Source organism: Mytilus trossulus, chromosome 8 (assembly GCF_036588685.1).
Source record: "Mytilus trossulus isolate FHL-02 chromosome 8, PNRI_Mtr1.1.1.hap1, whole genome shotgun sequence".
NCBI lineage: Eukaryota > Metazoa > Mollusca > Bivalvia > Mytilida > Mytilidae > Mytilus > Mytilus trossulus.
The window spans coordinates 75,222,964-75,242,145 of record NC_086380.1 but is presented as its reverse complement, the minus strand read 5'-3'; the positions used below and the strand labels follow the sequence as shown (position 1 = coordinate 75,242,145).

The following is a 19,182-nucleotide window of genomic DNA, read 5'->3' as shown; positions in this document are numbered from 1 at the left end:
TTCTATGCCGATCTGCAGTGGTGTTTTTTTTGCTATTTATAACTGCAGTTTTTTAAAAGTTCAAATAATCATGCCTGCATTGCCATAAGTTTTAGCTCTGTTAGAGATGGCTTTTAAGTACATCTTGCTCACTATGGAACAAAATCATCTACAAAGCTCCACAGCAATTTCACATCATACCTTAAAATTGTATTTTCAATTTCCTATAATTATGTTCACTAAAGTTGATAAGGGCAATTTGAATCTTCTTTATACTGAAACATTGTATGTTTCTTCCCCTAAGGGAATATCTTAAACATATCAATATTAGGAATTTAACTCTTAAAACTGAACAGAAAATGAATTTATATACAATACATGTACATGTAACAGCCAACAATATTGAAAGCTAACACTTGGGTCATGGTTACATATTTGGAATGCATAATATACAATGTTCAATTTTGTATCAATTCAACTAAGTTGCCAAGAAATTAAATAATAACTGATAAAATATATAAATGTGAAAACAAATTACAGATACACTGAAACTGAACAAATATTATAACTTAATGTGTATAAATATAAGGGTGTACACATATAAATCAGCCAACAATATCAAAAGCACAACATGTATTTGGAAAGTAGCATCAAAGCTTAGGTAGGGTTTAACCAAATCTTTGAAGGAGGAAAACAAAACATTTGGCTTGCCTAATAAACTGCATTAATACTATTAGAAATATTCCAAGTTTGAGATAATTTAGTGTCCTTAACAGATAACGAAAAGTATGGTTTTAAAATGAAAATGTTTTTTTCAATAAATTCTATTTTTACAAACACAATGTCATAGTAGAGCCAAAACATGTGAAGCATTGTGCACATTGTAATTGATTTCTGAACATTGAAAATTAGAAAAGCAGAAAAGTTTATTTACTGAGGATTCATTATTATTCGTTGGATACCAATTTTCGTGCTTTTTGTGGGTACAGGCATTCAAATGTACCATGAATATCAAATTTTTCAATAGGCTTTGTATACAGAGATTGACAAAACCACAAAATCAAATATCCATGAATATGCAAGTTTTCAGCAATCCATGAAAATTAATACCCACGAATATAAATGAATCCACAGTAATATATTATAACTGACATTAACTGGTGAGAGGTCGTATTTTAGGCCACATAACACTTTCCCACATTAAGATATGGAGCACCTGATAGTAATATCGAATAAAGCACATGAGGACATGTGTTTGTAAATATTTTTTTCAGGAAAGAAAACCTCGCCTCACGGTCATATTACTTTAGAGCATGATTTTTGTACTCATACTCGAAAATCAACCAATCAAATTGCTTGATTTCATGTTTCGAGCACTGAGCAAAGTTTTATGCCTTCAAGGCCTTATCTAAGACATCAGCAGCTATACTGGACAGAAATCTAGACAATCACGATACATATCAGGAATCCATTGTAAAACAAATATCACCATGGTAACACTTACCAGCTGTATCTTCTCATCATTAAGTCTCTTGGCCTTATCTTCACTGGAGTCAAGCTTTCTCTGCAGATCTTAAAATACAAACAAAATATTAGTCAATTTGACCTCTTTCATGCAATGTTGGCCATAGCCAATTTTAGCTTTACTATCAATAGGTCATTTATTGCAAATTCAGAAATTATTGCAATCATTCATTATTGCAATTTTATCATTTTGGCCTAAAATGGGATTTTAATTGCCGCGATATTGACATAAATCCTGACTAATTCATATAAAAAATTTCAAAATGCGAGTTTAAATTATTGCGATTATAGCCCTGTCATATTTTTGCAATAATGAAAACATTGCAATAATTTCTGAATTTACAGAAAGTTTTATGCTTTAAGATATTTATTCTTCTTGAATCACTTATATAAGTGACTCCAGCTTCCTTTGTAAATCTTAAATTGAATATGCAAAAAGTATTAACTTGTCTATTATGATTTCTGTCAGGAAAAGTTTCCCAAAACATTCCATGAACTGTTATCTATACACCACAAGAAAATAAGGAATCTACAATAACTGAAGTTTTTTCCTGATATCTGAGATCTGAGCTACTTTTCTCATGTTTAATTTAATTCATTTGCTGTTCTTGTGTGTAGCTTTCCTAATATTTGAATTGCTGCACTAGTGTTTGAACAAGTTTGCTGGTATTTAAGTTGTTTTACATGTTGTATGTGTGCTTTAAAACTTACCTGATATCTGAGATTTGAGTTGCTGTACTTGTGTGTATCTTACCTGATATCTGAGATTTGAGTTGCTGTACTTGTGTGTATCTTACCTGATATCTGAGATTTGAGTTGCTGTACTTGTGTGTATCTTACCTGATATCTGAGATTTGAGTTACTGTACTTGTGTGTAACTTACCTGATATTTGAGATTTAAGTTGATGTACTTGTGTGTATCTTACCTGATATTTGAGATTTAAGTTGTTGTACTTGTGTGTAACTTACCTGATATTTGAGATTTAAGTTGCTGTACTTGTGTGTAACTTACCTGATATTTGAATTGCTGCACTAGTGTTTGAACAAGTTTGCTGGTATTTAAGTTGTTTTACATGTTGTATGTGTGCTTTAAAACTTACCTGATATCTGAGATTTGAGTTGCTGTACTTGTGTGTATCTTACCTGATATCTGAGATTTGAGTTGCTGTACTTGTGTGTATCTTACCTGATATCTGAGATTTGAGTTGCTGTACTTGTGTGTATCTTACCTGATATCTGAGATTTGAGTTACTGTACTTGTGTGTAACTTACCTGATATTTGAGATTTAAGTTGATGTACTTGTGTGTATCTTACCTGATATTTGAGATTTAAGTTGTTGTACTTGTGTGTAACTTACCTGATATTTGAGATTTAAGTTGCTGTACTTGTGTGTAACTTACCTGATATTTGAGATTTAAGTTGTTGTACTTGTGTGTAACTTACCTGATATTTCAGATTTGAGTTGCTGTACTTGTGTGTAACTTACCTGATATTTGAGATTTAAGTTGTTGTACTTGTGTGTAACTTACCTGATATTTCAGATTTGAGTTGCTGTACTTGTGTGTAACTTACCTGATATTTCAGATTTGAGTTGCTGTACTTGTGTGTATCTTACCTGATATTTGAGATTTAAGTTGTTGTACTTGTGTGTAACTTACCTGATATTTGAGATTTAAGTTGTTGTACTTGTGTGTAACTTACCTGATATTTCAGATTTGAGTTGCTGTACTTGTGTGTATCTTACCTGATATTTGAGATTTGAGTTGCTGTAGTTCTAAATTGAAGGTTTCAGAAGCTTTACTTTGGTTGTCCATTTGAGAAGTTAGTTCTGAAATAATTCATGAAAAATAATCATATTAACCTCATCTGCTGAATAATTATGCAGTCATTTCAAATAATTGAAATTGAATTTTATTATTGTCTGTAGGCTGAAAGGGAATTTTTATTAAGATACATATTTTAAAGGCCTTGTGCATAAATTTTTTTTTTTTACACCCCTATAGTGTTTTCCCCAGGGCCTTAAAGCACCACTGTACCCTAGTGCTATATTTTCTACCATAGTGCTATCTTGAATAATTTTTTATACTTATAGAATTTAAAGAAGCCATGGTACTATAATTTTGGGAAAAAAACAGTGCTATCTAAATTTCCGTGGTGCTGTTCGGAAATGATGGGGATATACTGCCCCCATTTATTCAGGACTGATTTTGATAATGCCTGTCACACTTACTAATGCCTGTCACACTTACTAATGCCTGTCACACTTACTTTCTACTTGATTCTTCATGTGGTTGTTCTTCTCCCTGGACGCAAATAAATCTTCTTCCTGTTTATAAATAACAATAGAAATACTACATGCATATCAATAACTCATATACATTGCATGAAGTTCGCCAAAACTGAAATCTTTTTATAAGAATACTTTTAATCTTGACCTTGTGGAATTCAGACAGTAGTATAGAATTGCCAAAAATTGCGATTTGATATCATTTATTAAAAGTTTGTTTTTTTTCCTTTTCAGTATTTATAAAAGATTTTATACATTAACAACAGGACTTTAAACTTCTTGATCTGCTTTCAAATTGAGGAGATTTTTTTTTGTTTTGCATATATTGTAATATAAGCCATTACACAACTTTATAAATTTATATTTAGATATTTTTTAAAATAACTTAATATTCCTTTAATAGCTATAACGTTTAGAATTCCACAGCAAATTTAGTTTATATACTGCAAAGTAAATAAATTCAAGTATAAGGCTACATACAAATAATAATCATGCAGTTTTTAGAGAAAAGAATATTAATATTTAGAGAGTTTGATGTCCAGCTGGAAGCCTATGTATTTCCCGTTTACCTTCTATCAGCAAAATCTAAAGGAACCCAAAAAACTCTAAAGAACATGCTAAAATAAGTATTGAAGTTAAATAAAATTAGTAATGCTCTATTCTATTTATAGAAAAGTTTCTGAAACAGAGGCTGAATATTTATTACAAATTTTGCGAGCAGCAGCAAATTACGAAATTCAAGTTGTTACAAAAGCAGGAAACATATACTGTGGATTCATTAATTTTTGTTGAATACCAATTTTCGTGGCTTTAGTGGGTATAGGGGGCACCACAAAGTTTTCCTCATACCTCGAAAATTGGCACCCAAGAAAATAAATGAATTTACAGAACTTGTAGTTTATTTTAGATATTTTCCCGTATAATATTTATCAATTTTTTTAAAGCACATTCAAGCATGGCAATTAAAATAGATAAAACTCAGCTTTGTATGGCTTTAATACTGAAGAAACTTTAACTTTTGTGTGGTTGATATTTCATTGTTTTGTGTCTGAATAAGATTTCATGGGGAATATTTTTTGTAGTTTCCTTTATGAGAAAGTTAAAACTCTATGTAGATTATAAATTTTTTGGAGTTTAATTTTCAAAATGACTTCTCTGACAATACCTGATGTATATTTTCTCAGTTATAATTGCAGTGATTAAATTGTGATAATAATCAATTTGTTTTCCACTGCATGTGACTATACTGCTCATTAATGGATAATGTGTGTTAGTTTAGAAAACATCAGCCTTTGTATCAAAAGCATGGGTTATAAAGTGTAGGTCCATAGTTTAGGACCAATTAATTTGTCTAAGGCCCTCTCATAAGCATGGGTTATAAAGTGTAGGTCCATAGCTTAGGACCTTTTAATCTGTCTGAGGCCCTCTCATAATCATGGGTTATAAAGTGTAGGTCCATAGCTTAGGACCATCTAATCTGTCTAAGGCCCTCTCATAAGCATGGGTTATAAAGTGTAGGTCCATAGTTTAGGACCATTTAATTTGTCTAAGGCCCTCTCATAAGCATGGGTTATAAAGTGTAGGTCCATAGTTTAGGACCTTTTAATTTGTCTAAGGCCCTCTCATAAGCATGGGTTATAAAGTGTAGGTCCATAGTTTAGGACCATTTAATCTGTCTGAGGCCCTCTCATAATTCAACAGTTAGAGTCCAACCAGCCATTTTAATTGATAGAGTGTGAATACAAATAAATCCAGGGGCGGATCCAGTCATTTTAAAAAGGGGGGGTTCCCAACCCAGGCCAAGGGGGGTCCCAACTATATGTTCCCATTCAAATGCATTGATTGGCCAAAAAAAGGGTGGGTTCCAACCCTCAGAACCCCCACTCCCCCCTAGATCCGCCAATGAAATCAAATATATTTTATGCTGCACATGATGATGTTCTATTGAATTTTGATTTGAATAGAATTTGTAAAAATTTAAAAGACATAGTTCATGACCTTTGAATACATAATTATTTTAACCCCAGCACAAATAATGGAAAACCATACAAGAAAAATGTTTGTTTAAATAAATGATTACACTGTGTAATAATAAAATGAAATTTATTATACAAGTATGATGTTACTTTGTGGGTGATACATAATATCTTGCAACTTAACAAAGCATAAGCGCTCAAGTGTTTGTAAAAATGTGTATTCAACTGTTCATCGCAAATAATCCTTTATTCAAATTCAATCAAATGAGAAATATAACTCCCATGAGTCTTTCAAAGAATAATATTTTGCCTAAATCAGCTGAATCGACTGCTAAGTCCAAGGGAGATAATTAGTACTTTTTCTATTTTGTTTTAAATCTACGGAACTTCAAATATTTAAACATTTCTAGTATGGCTTTCCAATTTATATATAGTCTTTTTACAAACCCCCATTTAAAATGTCCTAAATTTTGAACCCTGTGTGCTGTGAGGATGGTAGATTTATGGCTAATAGCAGGTATGGGGCTGAATTGTGTGCGTTTTTGCCCCTTACCTTCAAAATGTTTGTTTTAATGCAACAAGTCATTACAGAGTAAAGCTTCCAGCTGAATCAGTCCAAATCTCTGAGAATAAAGTAACAATGTTAGTAGTTAGAAAGGGTGTTCAAAACGTTTGAGAAATAAGCTTTCAAACTATGATATGACAGCCTCTAATCAACACGGAATAGAATATTCCTCTCTATAAACATGATAAAAGTATATTTTGTTGTTATATGTTCTCAATCTGATTGAAATACAACACTCTGATCTACTTTCTGTTCTGGTAATTATTAACAGCCAATGAAAATACAGCCTTCAAATTTTCGAAGTTGTGTATCATTATGACAAGACCAGAGAAACTCCAAGGTCTTTAAAACAGAAAGTAGAATGTCAGCTGAGTGTCAGAGATTTCAATCCGATTGAAATATTCTAAAACTATTATTTCTTAAAAGACAAGCATAGAATTATTTTAATTTTCCATGAAAATTGAAATAAAAAAACTTTACATACTATTCAAATAGAAACAAGCTTTATAGAGGTAAAAGGTCAAATTGTATACAGTAATTGATAATAGAAATTTGTGCAATAGTAAAAGGATGTGTGTACAAGCTCCTTATCATTTAGTGCAAGAAATTTCAAGTGGACTTGATAATTACTGATAAAGATAATGGAAAAATTTGCAATAATTTTGAAGTAATTCAGCACTTCACATATTTGGAGTTAATTTAATACATCCACTTACAGCCAATTTGGTTGAGTGTGTAGGTAAATGTAACATCTTTTGTTAGCTTGCTTGCTAGCTGAAACGTGTTGTCATTATTAGGTTAGGTAAACTACCCTCCTTTAAGAGTAGACTAGCCTGACAGATAAACAATCTGTCTGTCTGTAGGAAAGAAGGAGGGTAGTTAACCTTACCTGATAATGACAAAATTTTCAGCTAGCAAGCAAGCTAACCAAAGATATTACCTTTACCTACACACTCAATGCAACTGGCTGTAAATCTGTAATTTTATTCCACATCGCCGTCCAATCAAATGCTTCGTACTTACCACTTCCTGTAGGTTGTTAGATAATTGTTTGACTTCTTTGTTCTTTGTCGTAAGAATTTCCTCCAGTTCTGATATCTTATGTTCTTTCTCTTCCAATTCTAGACTAACTTGGCTCGTCTGTTCAAATAAATATTATATAAAAGACCATGTTACGAAATCGGCAAATAAATCATGATATAGGTAAAATCTGTCATTGTGATTTTAATTAGCATCTTCTGTATTTGACAAAGTGAGAAATTAGTGTTACATTTTAAACTAAATAAAAAATTCTTGCAAATACTGTGACTGTGTGAGTATGGCAACAATAAGAACTCATATCTGTCTGAAGATTTTCCTGACATTTTAGTCCAGTTTCCAAATTCCCAATTGATTAATGCACACAATAGTTCTGTTAAAGTTTTGGAATAATTAAACAAGAATGGATGCATCACAACTTCAAGATAACTCAACTAAATGTCAAGTTTATTTTCAAGTGTCTCATCTTACTTTCAGACCTAATTTAAATTATCTCTGTTCCAGAAAATACTATGTCCCCCCCAGGGAAGGCAATTTTTTAAAATATTATGTGGGTGGTTGTATTTGAAATACCAAAATGCAAAGGGAGTGCTGTTCTAATTAAATTTTATTTCTGTGGGTGGTGGGGGTTAAAAAAAAGTGCCGTCCCTGGGGGGGGGGGGGGGCATAGTATTTTCTGGAACAGCCCTTATATGTATCATTTAAATATGCTTTTAAGGCTATTTTAATCATCTATTTGTAAAATAAAAACCTACAAGACTATTTGTGTTAAAATATCTATCTGTTTAACAGTGATATTGTTTGCCTTAAATTAGTGGAGAATAAAGGCTTTTTCCCCTGGAGAAAAATCCCAATTTGGAAAAAAAATGGCTTAAAATTATTCCCAAAAAGACAATTTTTTTCCCAAACAGTGCTGTCTCAGTAGAAATTGTGCATGAATACATGCCTAAAATGAATATATTTTCAGACTTGAGGGTTTATTTATGTACCATCACTGACAAAATGAGGTCTTATTTTAAAGCAGGGTTTGACTCTTGAAAATGGCTCTGTAAATTGAAGTTTCAGTCAAATTCATGGTTAATTTTAAATTTCCCAATTGATGAAAACGACGCATATTTTCCCAATAAAAAAGGCTAGAGGTAGTTTTGAAAAAAGCAAACAATATCACTGGTTTAAATCTTTTACAACCATTTCCCTGCATAACTCTATGATTATTACCTTAGCACCTTCCTCAAGCCGATTTGACTCATAACCTTTGATTTTAGTTTCTGCCTGAGATAATTATTACCTTAGCACCTTCCTCTAGACGATTTGACTCGTAACCTTTGATTTTAGTTTCTGCCTGAGATAATTATTACCTTAGCACCTTCCTCTAGACGATTTGACTCATAACCTTTGATTTTAGTTTCTGCCTGAGAAAGTTTATGTGTAATTTCTTCTATCTGATCTAAGTAGGTTATGTTTAATTCTTCTGTAGATTCTAGCTTCTCTGTATTGTCTTTAGCCATTGCCTGAAATAAATCACACAATATTACATGTATGTCACATTATTTGCTAATTATCTTAATTGTACAAACAGTTCTCAATTTAATGCACAGAAAACATGTCAATTTTGGCAATGTTGGTACATATTTAAATGCTAAAACCTGCTGCATTTGTTTGCACCACCTGACATAAGTCAGGAATCTGATGTTCAGTGGTTGTCCTTTGTTGATGTGGTTCATAAAGGTTTCTTGTTTCTTGTTTTTTAATATAGATTATAGATAGTTCATTTTTGGGGCTTTTTATAGCATGCTGTTTGAGGTTAGCTAAAGCTCCATGTTGAAGCCCTTACTTTGACCTATGATGATTGACTTTTACAAATTATGACTTGGTTTGAGTGTTGTCTTGTTGGCATTCATACCACATCTTCTTATAACTATATTCAAGATGCGTACTGGTTTTTGTTGACGTAATTTAAACCTCAGGAAAATATGAAGTTCTGATTTATTAATGATTTGGTTGGTTCTAACTTAATAAAACATTCCCTGGAAGCCTTGAATATGGGTTTGTATTGCGAAAAAATTGAGTTTATAAACAGCTGTTTTGCAGGAAGGCAGTGTTTGATTGCCACTGAAAGGTATGCTGGATAGGAGCATCAAATTTGCCGTGCAGGGGGCTTTAAAGAATGAAAGAAAGATAATGTTCATAAAAAACAAACACATGAAGATACTTTTCTTTATATCACTATTGGAAAACTAATACAGGTCATGAGGTATCTTTTTTTGGAAATAGATAAAAACTAAATTGGACTCAATACAAAATATGTACTTCCTTCAGTTCTTAATATTTTGGTAAGGAAAAGGAAAGAAATCCATGAAAATTGTAATTCAGACAAATAATACATAAACATTGTTTGTTTTTTAACATTGAAATCTTGGATTAAATACCTTCATGGTAAATATATCCTGCTCTAGTTTATCAGCTCTTTCTTTCTCTCTCTGTTGTAATCTTTCTATCTCTCTGAATTTCATTTCTTCTTCTTCTGTTCTTGACTGAAAAATAACATATATTATACCTTACTTATTCAATTCAACATGCATAAGACAATGCATATAGGTACATGTAGTATACATTTAATGTAATTTAATGAAAATTCTCATGATTAAATGTCATACAAATGAAAGATTCTTTATAAATATACTCAAAGTGTAATACCAACTTACATATAGGCTTTGCTCATTGTTGAAGGCCGTACGGTGACCTATAATTGTTTATGTTTGTGTCATTTTGGTATTTTGTGGATAGTTGTCTCATTGGCAATCATACCACATCTTCTTTTTTATATTAACTGTAAAACTAAAGACAATAAATGCAGAACATGTCCATGGGACACAGATGATGCCCCTGCTTGCAAGTGATCTGTACTTTGTGGTCATAAGTTTGGTATATAAGTGTCATAACATTTAGTTTAGGAAAACTAAAGTTAGAGAACAGAAAAAAAATTGGCAAATGCACTGACAAGGATAACACTTATTGCTACCTCTGGAGACAGTGGGGCATAAAAAGTACCAGAATCAGGAGCATCGATATATTAATACTGTAAAATATCTGATGCTAATCATATTAAGAAGCTATATTTTGAGAGAGCGTATTAAGTTCAAATAGGCTTCATATTGTGCCATGTAATGAAATTCTGATTATTAATTTCTGGAATATATTTGTTCAATATCCATAATATTGTTTGAATTATGAAAATTGAACAGGACTATTCCAGAAATAGATTTTCAGATTTCCATCACATGGATTCTGTAAAGTATAATACACCTTATCGCTATTTGCAAATATGTCCCACTTAACCCTAGAATCTGCCCCACACAAACTATTGACATCATACAACAATCATTTTCCATTGTGGCATCAGATATTCTAATTATGATGTCAAAATTTTACAGGAATCTTTGTGATGTCCAATAATGGCAAACAAATAGTGATAAGGTGTATTTTGTCAGATGAATACTTTTATCTATAACATCCCTGTTCTTGAACATTTAAATCCTGTCAATTAAAACCTCTTAAAACAATTTAGACCCCATTTAAATCTTGTAAGTACCAACCTCCATATCATCCTTTGTCATGGCTTCCTCTTCTATCTGGAACTGTAAGTCTTCTACTTTTCTGAAATAAAGATAAAATTATTGTAAAGTCTGAATTTCTATAAGATGTTTGTGGAGAAAACTCGGCAAAAAAATTTAAAAATTGAGTTCTTGCCATAAAGTGGTATGGACTGAAACAAATTATATAAGAATAGAGAAAAGATTCTTAATCAGCAAAAAAGGGACTTAAAAAATTGAAGAAATTACAATATCAAATATATATCTTTGAAGGAAAACTCTTTAGTCCTCTTACTTCCTAAGACAAAATCATACTTTTTTAATTTTAAGTTGAGATGTATAGAGGTCAAAATTAATTGAAAAACCAAAATCATCAGCCACAATTATTCACAGCAAAATAAATCCTCATTAGCTGAAAATAACTTCTTGACAGAATATTTTACTGGCCTAAGAGAATTTTTCAATCTACCTTTTTTCTGTATCTAATTGGTTAACAAGTTCTACTTTTTCTTGCTGCATGTCAGCTACAAGGGACCTAAGTTTGAGAACTGTATCGTCAACATCCTGTTTGTATCTCTCTTGTTCACCCCTCATCATTGACATCTGACCTTCGGCCTATAATATGACATAAATATTACAATGACTGTAAATGTTATATAATGAAATCATTTTTCTTCCTGGTCTAATAATTTGAAGAACAAAAAAACTTGCCTTACACATATAATTGAAAATGTCAGATCAATGTAAGTTAAAGAGTGACTATATCTTCTTCTGTCAAGTTTACAGGTTTTAAAATAGCATTATGGATTTATTCAGTATTTTTAAAAAGCAAATCAAACATTTTTTTGTTATTTGGAAGACATATTGTTGTTAATGTCAGATGTTTGATAATCTCTGTTACTATTAAGAATTTAAGGGAGTTCACTTCTCAGTTTCAAAGTAATTAACTTTTCAAAACACTAGTTTATATTGATAAGGAATTAATAAAGGATCCCAAAGAGCTAAAAAAATATATAGGTCAACGTGCTTGTTTTCGAGATATGAGCCATTGAAATATTGGTGGGAAAATATTCTCTCTTGACTTTTCATAGCTTTATCATTGACAAGTTAAAGTTCTCAAAAACTGTTAAAAAGTAAAATTTTATAAGACTTTTACAGATGGCTTATCATTATGCATGTTACAGAATTTCAAAAAGAAAAATGGGGGTTACTGGGCAATTTTTTTCAAGGCATTTAAAGGGATAAAACCAGAGGATTCCGAAAATCTGACAAAAAATCCTAAACATGACAAGCCAGCTTCCTTAAAGAGATGAGTTTGACATATTGTAGAAACACTTGTCTATTGTTGATGACTTTGTTGTTCTCTTGATGTCTTTTATTTTTTTGTGTCATATCTCATTTACATAATCTCATATATTTATAATTAATTGAACTACCTCATCACATTGTGCAGCAGCCCTAGCGACCTCTGACCTCTCTAAATCTCTCTCTTTCAGCAGCTGTTCTATATGTTCTTCTTTCTCCTTTAAGGCTTTCTTAAAAGTGGAATAGAAAACAAAATAAAAATTATTCAAATGAAATGTAAAAACAAAATTATTTAACTACATATTTGACAGCAAATCCTGCATTTTCAGAATTTTTTGTGTTCCAACACCAGTCATCCACTTAAATTAGAAAACAAATCCATATAATTTGTAGACACACAAGTAGTAACAATATTCAGTTATCAATGAACCTAATAAAATCTCTATTTTCTGTCCAGAACACCAAAAAAATGCCAAACACAATAATATTTCCAATGTACAATTTCCATTGCCAGTGTATGTGTACATCAAGTAGAACTTCTTCAATAGCCTGAAAATCATCTGTTTATTGGTTACAAACCATTTGAGACTGAAATTTCTTGTTTTATTGTCTTTGTGGTAGATAATTATAGCAAAAAAAGCAATAACTTTACCGATATTAATAATAAATTTTAAGAAACACGCAAATAAACTCAACTTGTTATTGACATGGCAATGAGTACAAGCAAGTTAAAAGGGAAAATTATCACACATTCATGAAAGGTCATAATACAAGGAAACTGCATATTATATAAATATATGGCTTTACAAATATTTACAGCTTCACAATAATGTGCCTTCCACTATTAGCAGTAAAAATATAGTCTTTTGAACTCTGCTACACTTGTCTTACTTTCTGGACTATCTATGCCAACTCCTCTCCCCAACCCTTTGATGTAGATGTTGAATCAATCAAATCAAACTCATAAATTAACTATGTGTTAAAACATATGCACAATCTATGCATGTTTGATAAAACAATAGAATGGTTTTAAGATAGGAAGTTCTTTATTAGTCTAGTTTCTAGTGTGTTTAACAAATAGATTTATAACATTTACCATTTAGATTTTTTTCAATGAAATTTCCGATTATCCATGGCAATGCAGATTTAGAAATGAAAATAAGATTGCTCTTTGTTTTTTTCAGGAACTCAAAAGGATCACTGTAAACTTGCATGCCATCCAGTCACAAAATACTAGAAACCTTTGCAAAGGGTCTCACAACCATAATTTTGCAAAAAAAAAACTTGATACCATTGGCAACAAGAATGCAATATCATTAGATTACCATGCCTGCTCACACAGCACAATAGCATGTTCTGATAATTGGAAATTCTGGGTAAAAATCTAATCAGAACAAGGAATTATTTGAATTCTGGAAAATTGATAAAAAATTTATGATAAAAACTAACCCAACTAAATAGGGTTAGCCATGCGCTCATGGCTAATGTTAATTTTACTTTCACTATCATTTCAGTATGAACTAACTAACTCCCCTTAGCCATGTGTGCATGGCTAACCCTATTTAGTTGGGTTAATTTTCATCATAAATTTCTAATCAATTTTCAAGAATTCAAAATTATTCCAGATTCAAATAATTCCTTGTTTCAGGCATATATCTTAAGTTCACATCATAATGAACAAGCAGACAAAGCTTCAAGTGTTCATACCTAACCAAATATAGCTCTTACTATAATCAATTAATTTGGCAAAAATACCTCCATTAATCATACCAGCTGCATCGTATAGAAGTCCACCTTATAGAATGGTGTATACATGTACATGTGTAAGACTTTTGACAGATTTTGGAACATTCAAATACCAAATAAAAGATGAATTTTGGTCTGCTGAAAGTAATCTTATAACTTCTCAATTTTCAAACAGTTACAAACTTTGCGTAGCGTAATTTTTCAACCCGAAATAGGTTAACCCTTTCCTCCATAGATTTTTTTTTCTCACACACTTGATTCACATAGGATTTTTTCAATAAAAAAAAATCATCAGGTTTTAAAGTATTAATGCATTGTGAAAACGAATATTTCATCAATGAAATTCAAGTCAGATATTCTTATGAATGGCCTTTTCATATTGGATACAAATTTTTTTAAATCCGATGCAGATATTTTGTAGTCAAAGCGCTTCAAAAGGCTTCATCATGGAAGAAAGGGGGTGGCGTCAAAAAGTGTCATTATGGAGGAAAAGGTTAACAGATGTCATGATCATTTGCATAAGGTCCATTTATTGCTATCCCAAGCCGCTCATATGTGATTTAAAATACATCAGACCAAAAGTGTTGATAGTTGTTTCCTTGGGCCTTAGGGTAATGTGAGTTTAAGTAAAGACTTGGGCATTCTTAATATATATTTGTGAGATGAGCTTCAAATAAATCTGACAATGACCTTTCAACTTCATATATGAAAATTATTCTGTAAAGATTACAAAATATAAATTGAAAACTAAAAGCAAATAATATAATATATGTATAAATTGCCTAACAATGTAATTTTAACACACTATTTAGTATGTAAATATAAGAATGTTAAAATATTTGTAACGTGATAAAAAATAAACTCTATATTTGGCTCTAATATATATTATATGTATATATGCAGAAAAACTACTCACCTGCAAAGCAGTTGTTGTTGCCGTTAAATTGAGAGTGCTTGGCCGATGACCTGGTTTGGCCTGTGTTAATTAAAGGACAGAAACGTTACACCAAATTAGTATAAAGCCATGCTCAAAAATTATCCAGCAATATCATTTTTACTTAGTCCTCTTAGTGCATACTTGCACATGAGGCCATCACCAAATATTATATATAGTGAACTCAGAATATAATTGTATTGTATTGTATATAAAAAAAAAAAAATTGGGAGGGGGGGGGGGGACAAATTTGTTTTGAAATCATTTTTACTGGTGATTATATGTGTGATCTAAAGATGCTCTTTCCATCTATGAAAAAATATTTCATCATCTGAAATTGTTTCTTGCAAGTTTTAGAAATCTTTAAGTGATGTATTATATTGGCGCTGTAAATAGAATTGACTCTTCTCAAACTAGCTATATTGTGGTTATAATTATTTTAAAATATTATCAGAAACTTCACGATAATAAGAAAAATTTTCAAACCCATACATAGATACATATCAAATAGTTATGATCTGAATATATTCACGTATATATAATATATATGTAGTTTACTTAGATCCATGTATAATAGTTTATAATAAGCAAGCAAATCATATTTTTTTATAAAATATAACATCTTATTCGTATTCCATATAGACATTATTTTAATCTCTTTCTGAATAATGCATGTGGCCAAAAGTTTTTGGGAAATAAAAAAAAAAAAATTAAGGATTAACTAATTGAATTGTTACTTTTAATTTTTAAAAATAATAATAAAATGTCAAGAATTTAAAATTATTGAGTATTTATTTTTGCCGGGAATGAGTTTTTCTTCTATTTTTTTTTTACAAGTTTTCAAATCTTATTGTAATATTTTGAAAAAAAAATGACTTCCAAATTTCGTTTTAATCTGCATCATGATCTTATAAGACCTGACGCGTAGGGCTGAGTTCATTATAATATAATTCGAACCAATTTCTAAAACTGTAACCATGTCAACTTTTGACAATAAAATAATATTTTAGAACATGATATTGCTGGATCTATTAAATAACATATGGTTTAACTGAAAATCTTATCCTATGCAAGCTAACTATACTGAAAAGGAAGGAATAATAAATATATGAAAAATGTATAGGGAGATAATTCTATGATTACTGCAAAGGGAGATAATCCTATGATAAATGTAAAGGGAGATAATCCTATGATAAATGTAAAGGGAGATAATACTATGATAACTGTAAAGGGATAATCCTATGATAACTGTAAAGGGAGATAATTCTATAATAACTGTCAAGAGAGACAATTCATTTAAACAGTGAATACTTGTATAAATTAAAATATAAATTACACTAAAATGTGGCCATGGTCAGTCATTGAGTGCTAGTAAAATCATTAAAAAAAGTTATTATTATGAAATTTTTATTTCATATAAACAGAGACTATAAATACTAAAATGTTTTCCAACAAAATATTTCACATAAGTGAATAAAACATAAAATTTGGAAGGCTTCAAATAAGATGCCTTAAGATTTGTAATTAAAAGTTCTTATATTTTTTCTTACATTTCATCGTTAGCCTTACAATGTTAAAGTCATTTGATCAACATAACAAGTATTCACAGTTATATATACATAAAAATTATATTTCAACTAATGCTTACAACTGTAGCTAATTTAATCTGAACATTTCAAAGCTCTTGTTCTCTTGCATAAGACTAAGATATTCAATCTAACCAAGTTCACACAATCAAACTCTGTAAACCCCAAAAATGTGCTTGAAAAAATTCAAACATGTTTTTTTCATTCTTTTTCACAAAATCCTGGATGTGTTTTGAAAAACAGGTAGGTTGGCTGTACAAGCATTCTTGAAGCATATAACTATGTGTATGAAAAAACAGTGTAAATATATTAAAAACATGCTTCCCTTTCCATTTTCATTTATTAATGTCATCTTTTTTTTAATGCAGATCTCATCATTATTATCTATTTTCTAATTATGGAAAATCATATTATAAATTTTATTCGGTAATTCACAAAAAATATTTTTTTCTAAACTATATTTCTGGTATCCTTCCAAGACTGAACTGCTGTAAACATGTATCTTTTACAGCAATCCCTTCACACAGTTTACCTTTTCTTACCATTTTATTAGTGAAAGATTGGCTACAACCACTTCATTTGAACAGTGGTAAATTGTTGTCTTATTTGCCATCATACCACAAGCTGTTTTGTCAGACGTTTTTTTGTTTGTAATGTAGTATGATTCAGAAAGTGTTTTCTTTGGATTTTTTTCAGGTAAAAACTTTTTTTTTCAGGTAAAAACTTTTTTTTTATATATATAAATAAAAAACACTACAAAAATAGACAGTTAAGTAAGAAGACAATTAATGAAGCGGGAAAGCTTGCATGCAAAACAACGACTAGCTACATTAAAATAGAAAAGGGCAAAGTTCAATTAGATGTTAGATAATGCCTTTGAGATTTGTTTTAACATGGATTATCTTTTCTGCTCAGACTGAAATATTTGTATGTTCACACTACCTTTTCTCAACATTATATTTGTATTGAAAATTTGGTCACTGTTCCATATATATCATATTCATACAACAATATTTTTTATAGCTAATGAAGAAATTTGGAATCGGATGGATGAAATTTTGCATACAAAAATGATTACCAAAATCATGATTCTTGAGAGAAAAAGGCAACATTTCTTTTTTTTATTTCTTCAAAATATCTCTTTTTTATGCTAATCCTTGTAGCAAGATGAAGTTTTTTTAGGCAGTCAGTTTCAGACAAGTTGTTTTGTCAGAGGTCTATTGAAATTTTTTATTTTTGTTCTTGCAATAAAATTTGAATATAACTATAATAATAATATTATATGTAACATTAAAAATCAGCACACAAGAATTGAACTATACCACTAAGCTATCTGACAATCATGCAGGCATACATATATGTATAACCAAATACATGTACATGCAATATTGATTCATATAATGTAAAAGGCACAAAATGCATTTAAAAGAAGACATATAAGATTTAAATTCATTAAAAAAATAAAGCAAGATTTGCTTTTTATACCTTTACAAATATTTATGTTTATTTTCATGCTAGATTTCATTTGCAAACATTCAAAAATATCATATCTTCTTTGCAAACTTAAATTTGACATACAAGGTCATCAAACAAAGTATTTATTTTGCAGGCACAGTAATCTGATTTCTAATCTCATGCAAATAAACAAAGCACAACTACAAAAAACAAAAAACAACGAACAAAATGCACAAATATGCAACATCGTCAATTCTAACAAACCAACTCCACATTTCTACGGTCATATTTAATTGTCAATACCCAGACACCTTTCTCTAAGGAGGACTTACTTCAAGACCAGATATATTTATCATCGTCTATCATCTGATATAGAATGTATGATTTAGCTCAATGCTAGAAACTTTCAAGGCATGCCAAATCAGTTTTATATATTGAGAAAATTGCAATGAAAATTGTAAACCTCAAACATATTTCTTGAAATGTGATGTATTGAAAGAAAATATGGATTCTGACACTTGACTTATCTATTTTTCTTTTTAAAATTCAATTTTGTTCAAATATCATAAATTTGGCTACAAATCAGAAAAAATAATAAAAAAAAATCAAATGTGGGAAAGTTGTTTAAAAACATCCCCATTAAAAAAATTTCTGTTCAACTGTAACTGAGTTTTTAACAAACTTATCATCAAAACAGGTTCTTCATTGGAAAAAAAGTGACCACAACAATTTCATGAATGAATGATATCTACAATTTTATGTAATTTTTGAGAGCGTAAAACAATTTCAAATCTTTCAGTTATCACTAGCTCCAAAACCAAATCATGCCAATTTTAAGGGAAGTAGCTTCAAAATTTACCGCTATTGGTGTACTCGTAAGTTCTCTTTTTCGTTGATGATGTAGAGGAAGCTGTAGAAATAAAATATTTTTTATACAACTACATGTATAAGTAGGAGATTTTATTTTCTCCGGACCTGCAACATTTTGTCCTCTGTTTTTTAAAATTCGGTTTATCATGGCACTGTTGTGATATGATGAGAAACATCATACTTTGCCAGTAATATCCTGCCATCAGGTTGGATATTACATATACTGTGGATTCATTTTTATTAGTGGAACACCAATTTTCATTGAGTAATTGGAATATGTGAATTAAAAATTTAAAAGTTTAACAAAGAACAATTTTCTATAG

General features: G+C 30.4%; 1 protein-coding gene across 1 annotated transcript in view; it reads right to left on the bottom strand.

Moving 5' to 3' along the window:
* Window positions 1-19,182, bottom strand: part of LOC134727986 (CAP-Gly domain-containing linker protein 1-like) — a 63,137-nt gene that overhangs the window by 30,965 nt on the left and 12,990 nt on the right. Inside the window, exons 7-18 of the mRNA XM_063592384.1 lie at window positions 18,849-18,899; window positions 14,931-14,990; window positions 12,400-12,498; window positions 11,433-11,578; window positions 10,967-11,027; window positions 9,800-9,904; window positions 8,729-8,881; window positions 8,589-8,642; window positions 7,356-7,472; window positions 3,773-3,830; window positions 3,249-3,332; window positions 1,484-1,551 (exon numbers count right to left, since the gene is read on the bottom strand). Of these exons, the coding sequence (XP_063448454.1) occupies window positions 1,484-1,551; window positions 3,249-3,332; window positions 3,773-3,830; window positions 7,356-7,472; window positions 8,589-8,642; window positions 8,729-8,881; window positions 9,800-9,904; window positions 10,967-11,027; window positions 11,433-11,578; window positions 12,400-12,498; window positions 14,931-14,990; window positions 18,849-18,899 (1,056 nt within the window). The remainder of the gene's footprint in view (window positions 1-1,483; window positions 1,552-3,248; window positions 3,333-3,772; window positions 3,831-7,355; window positions 7,473-8,588; window positions 8,643-8,728; window positions 8,882-9,799; window positions 9,905-10,966; window positions 11,028-11,432; window positions 11,579-12,399; window positions 12,499-14,930; window positions 14,991-18,848; window positions 18,900-19,182) is intronic.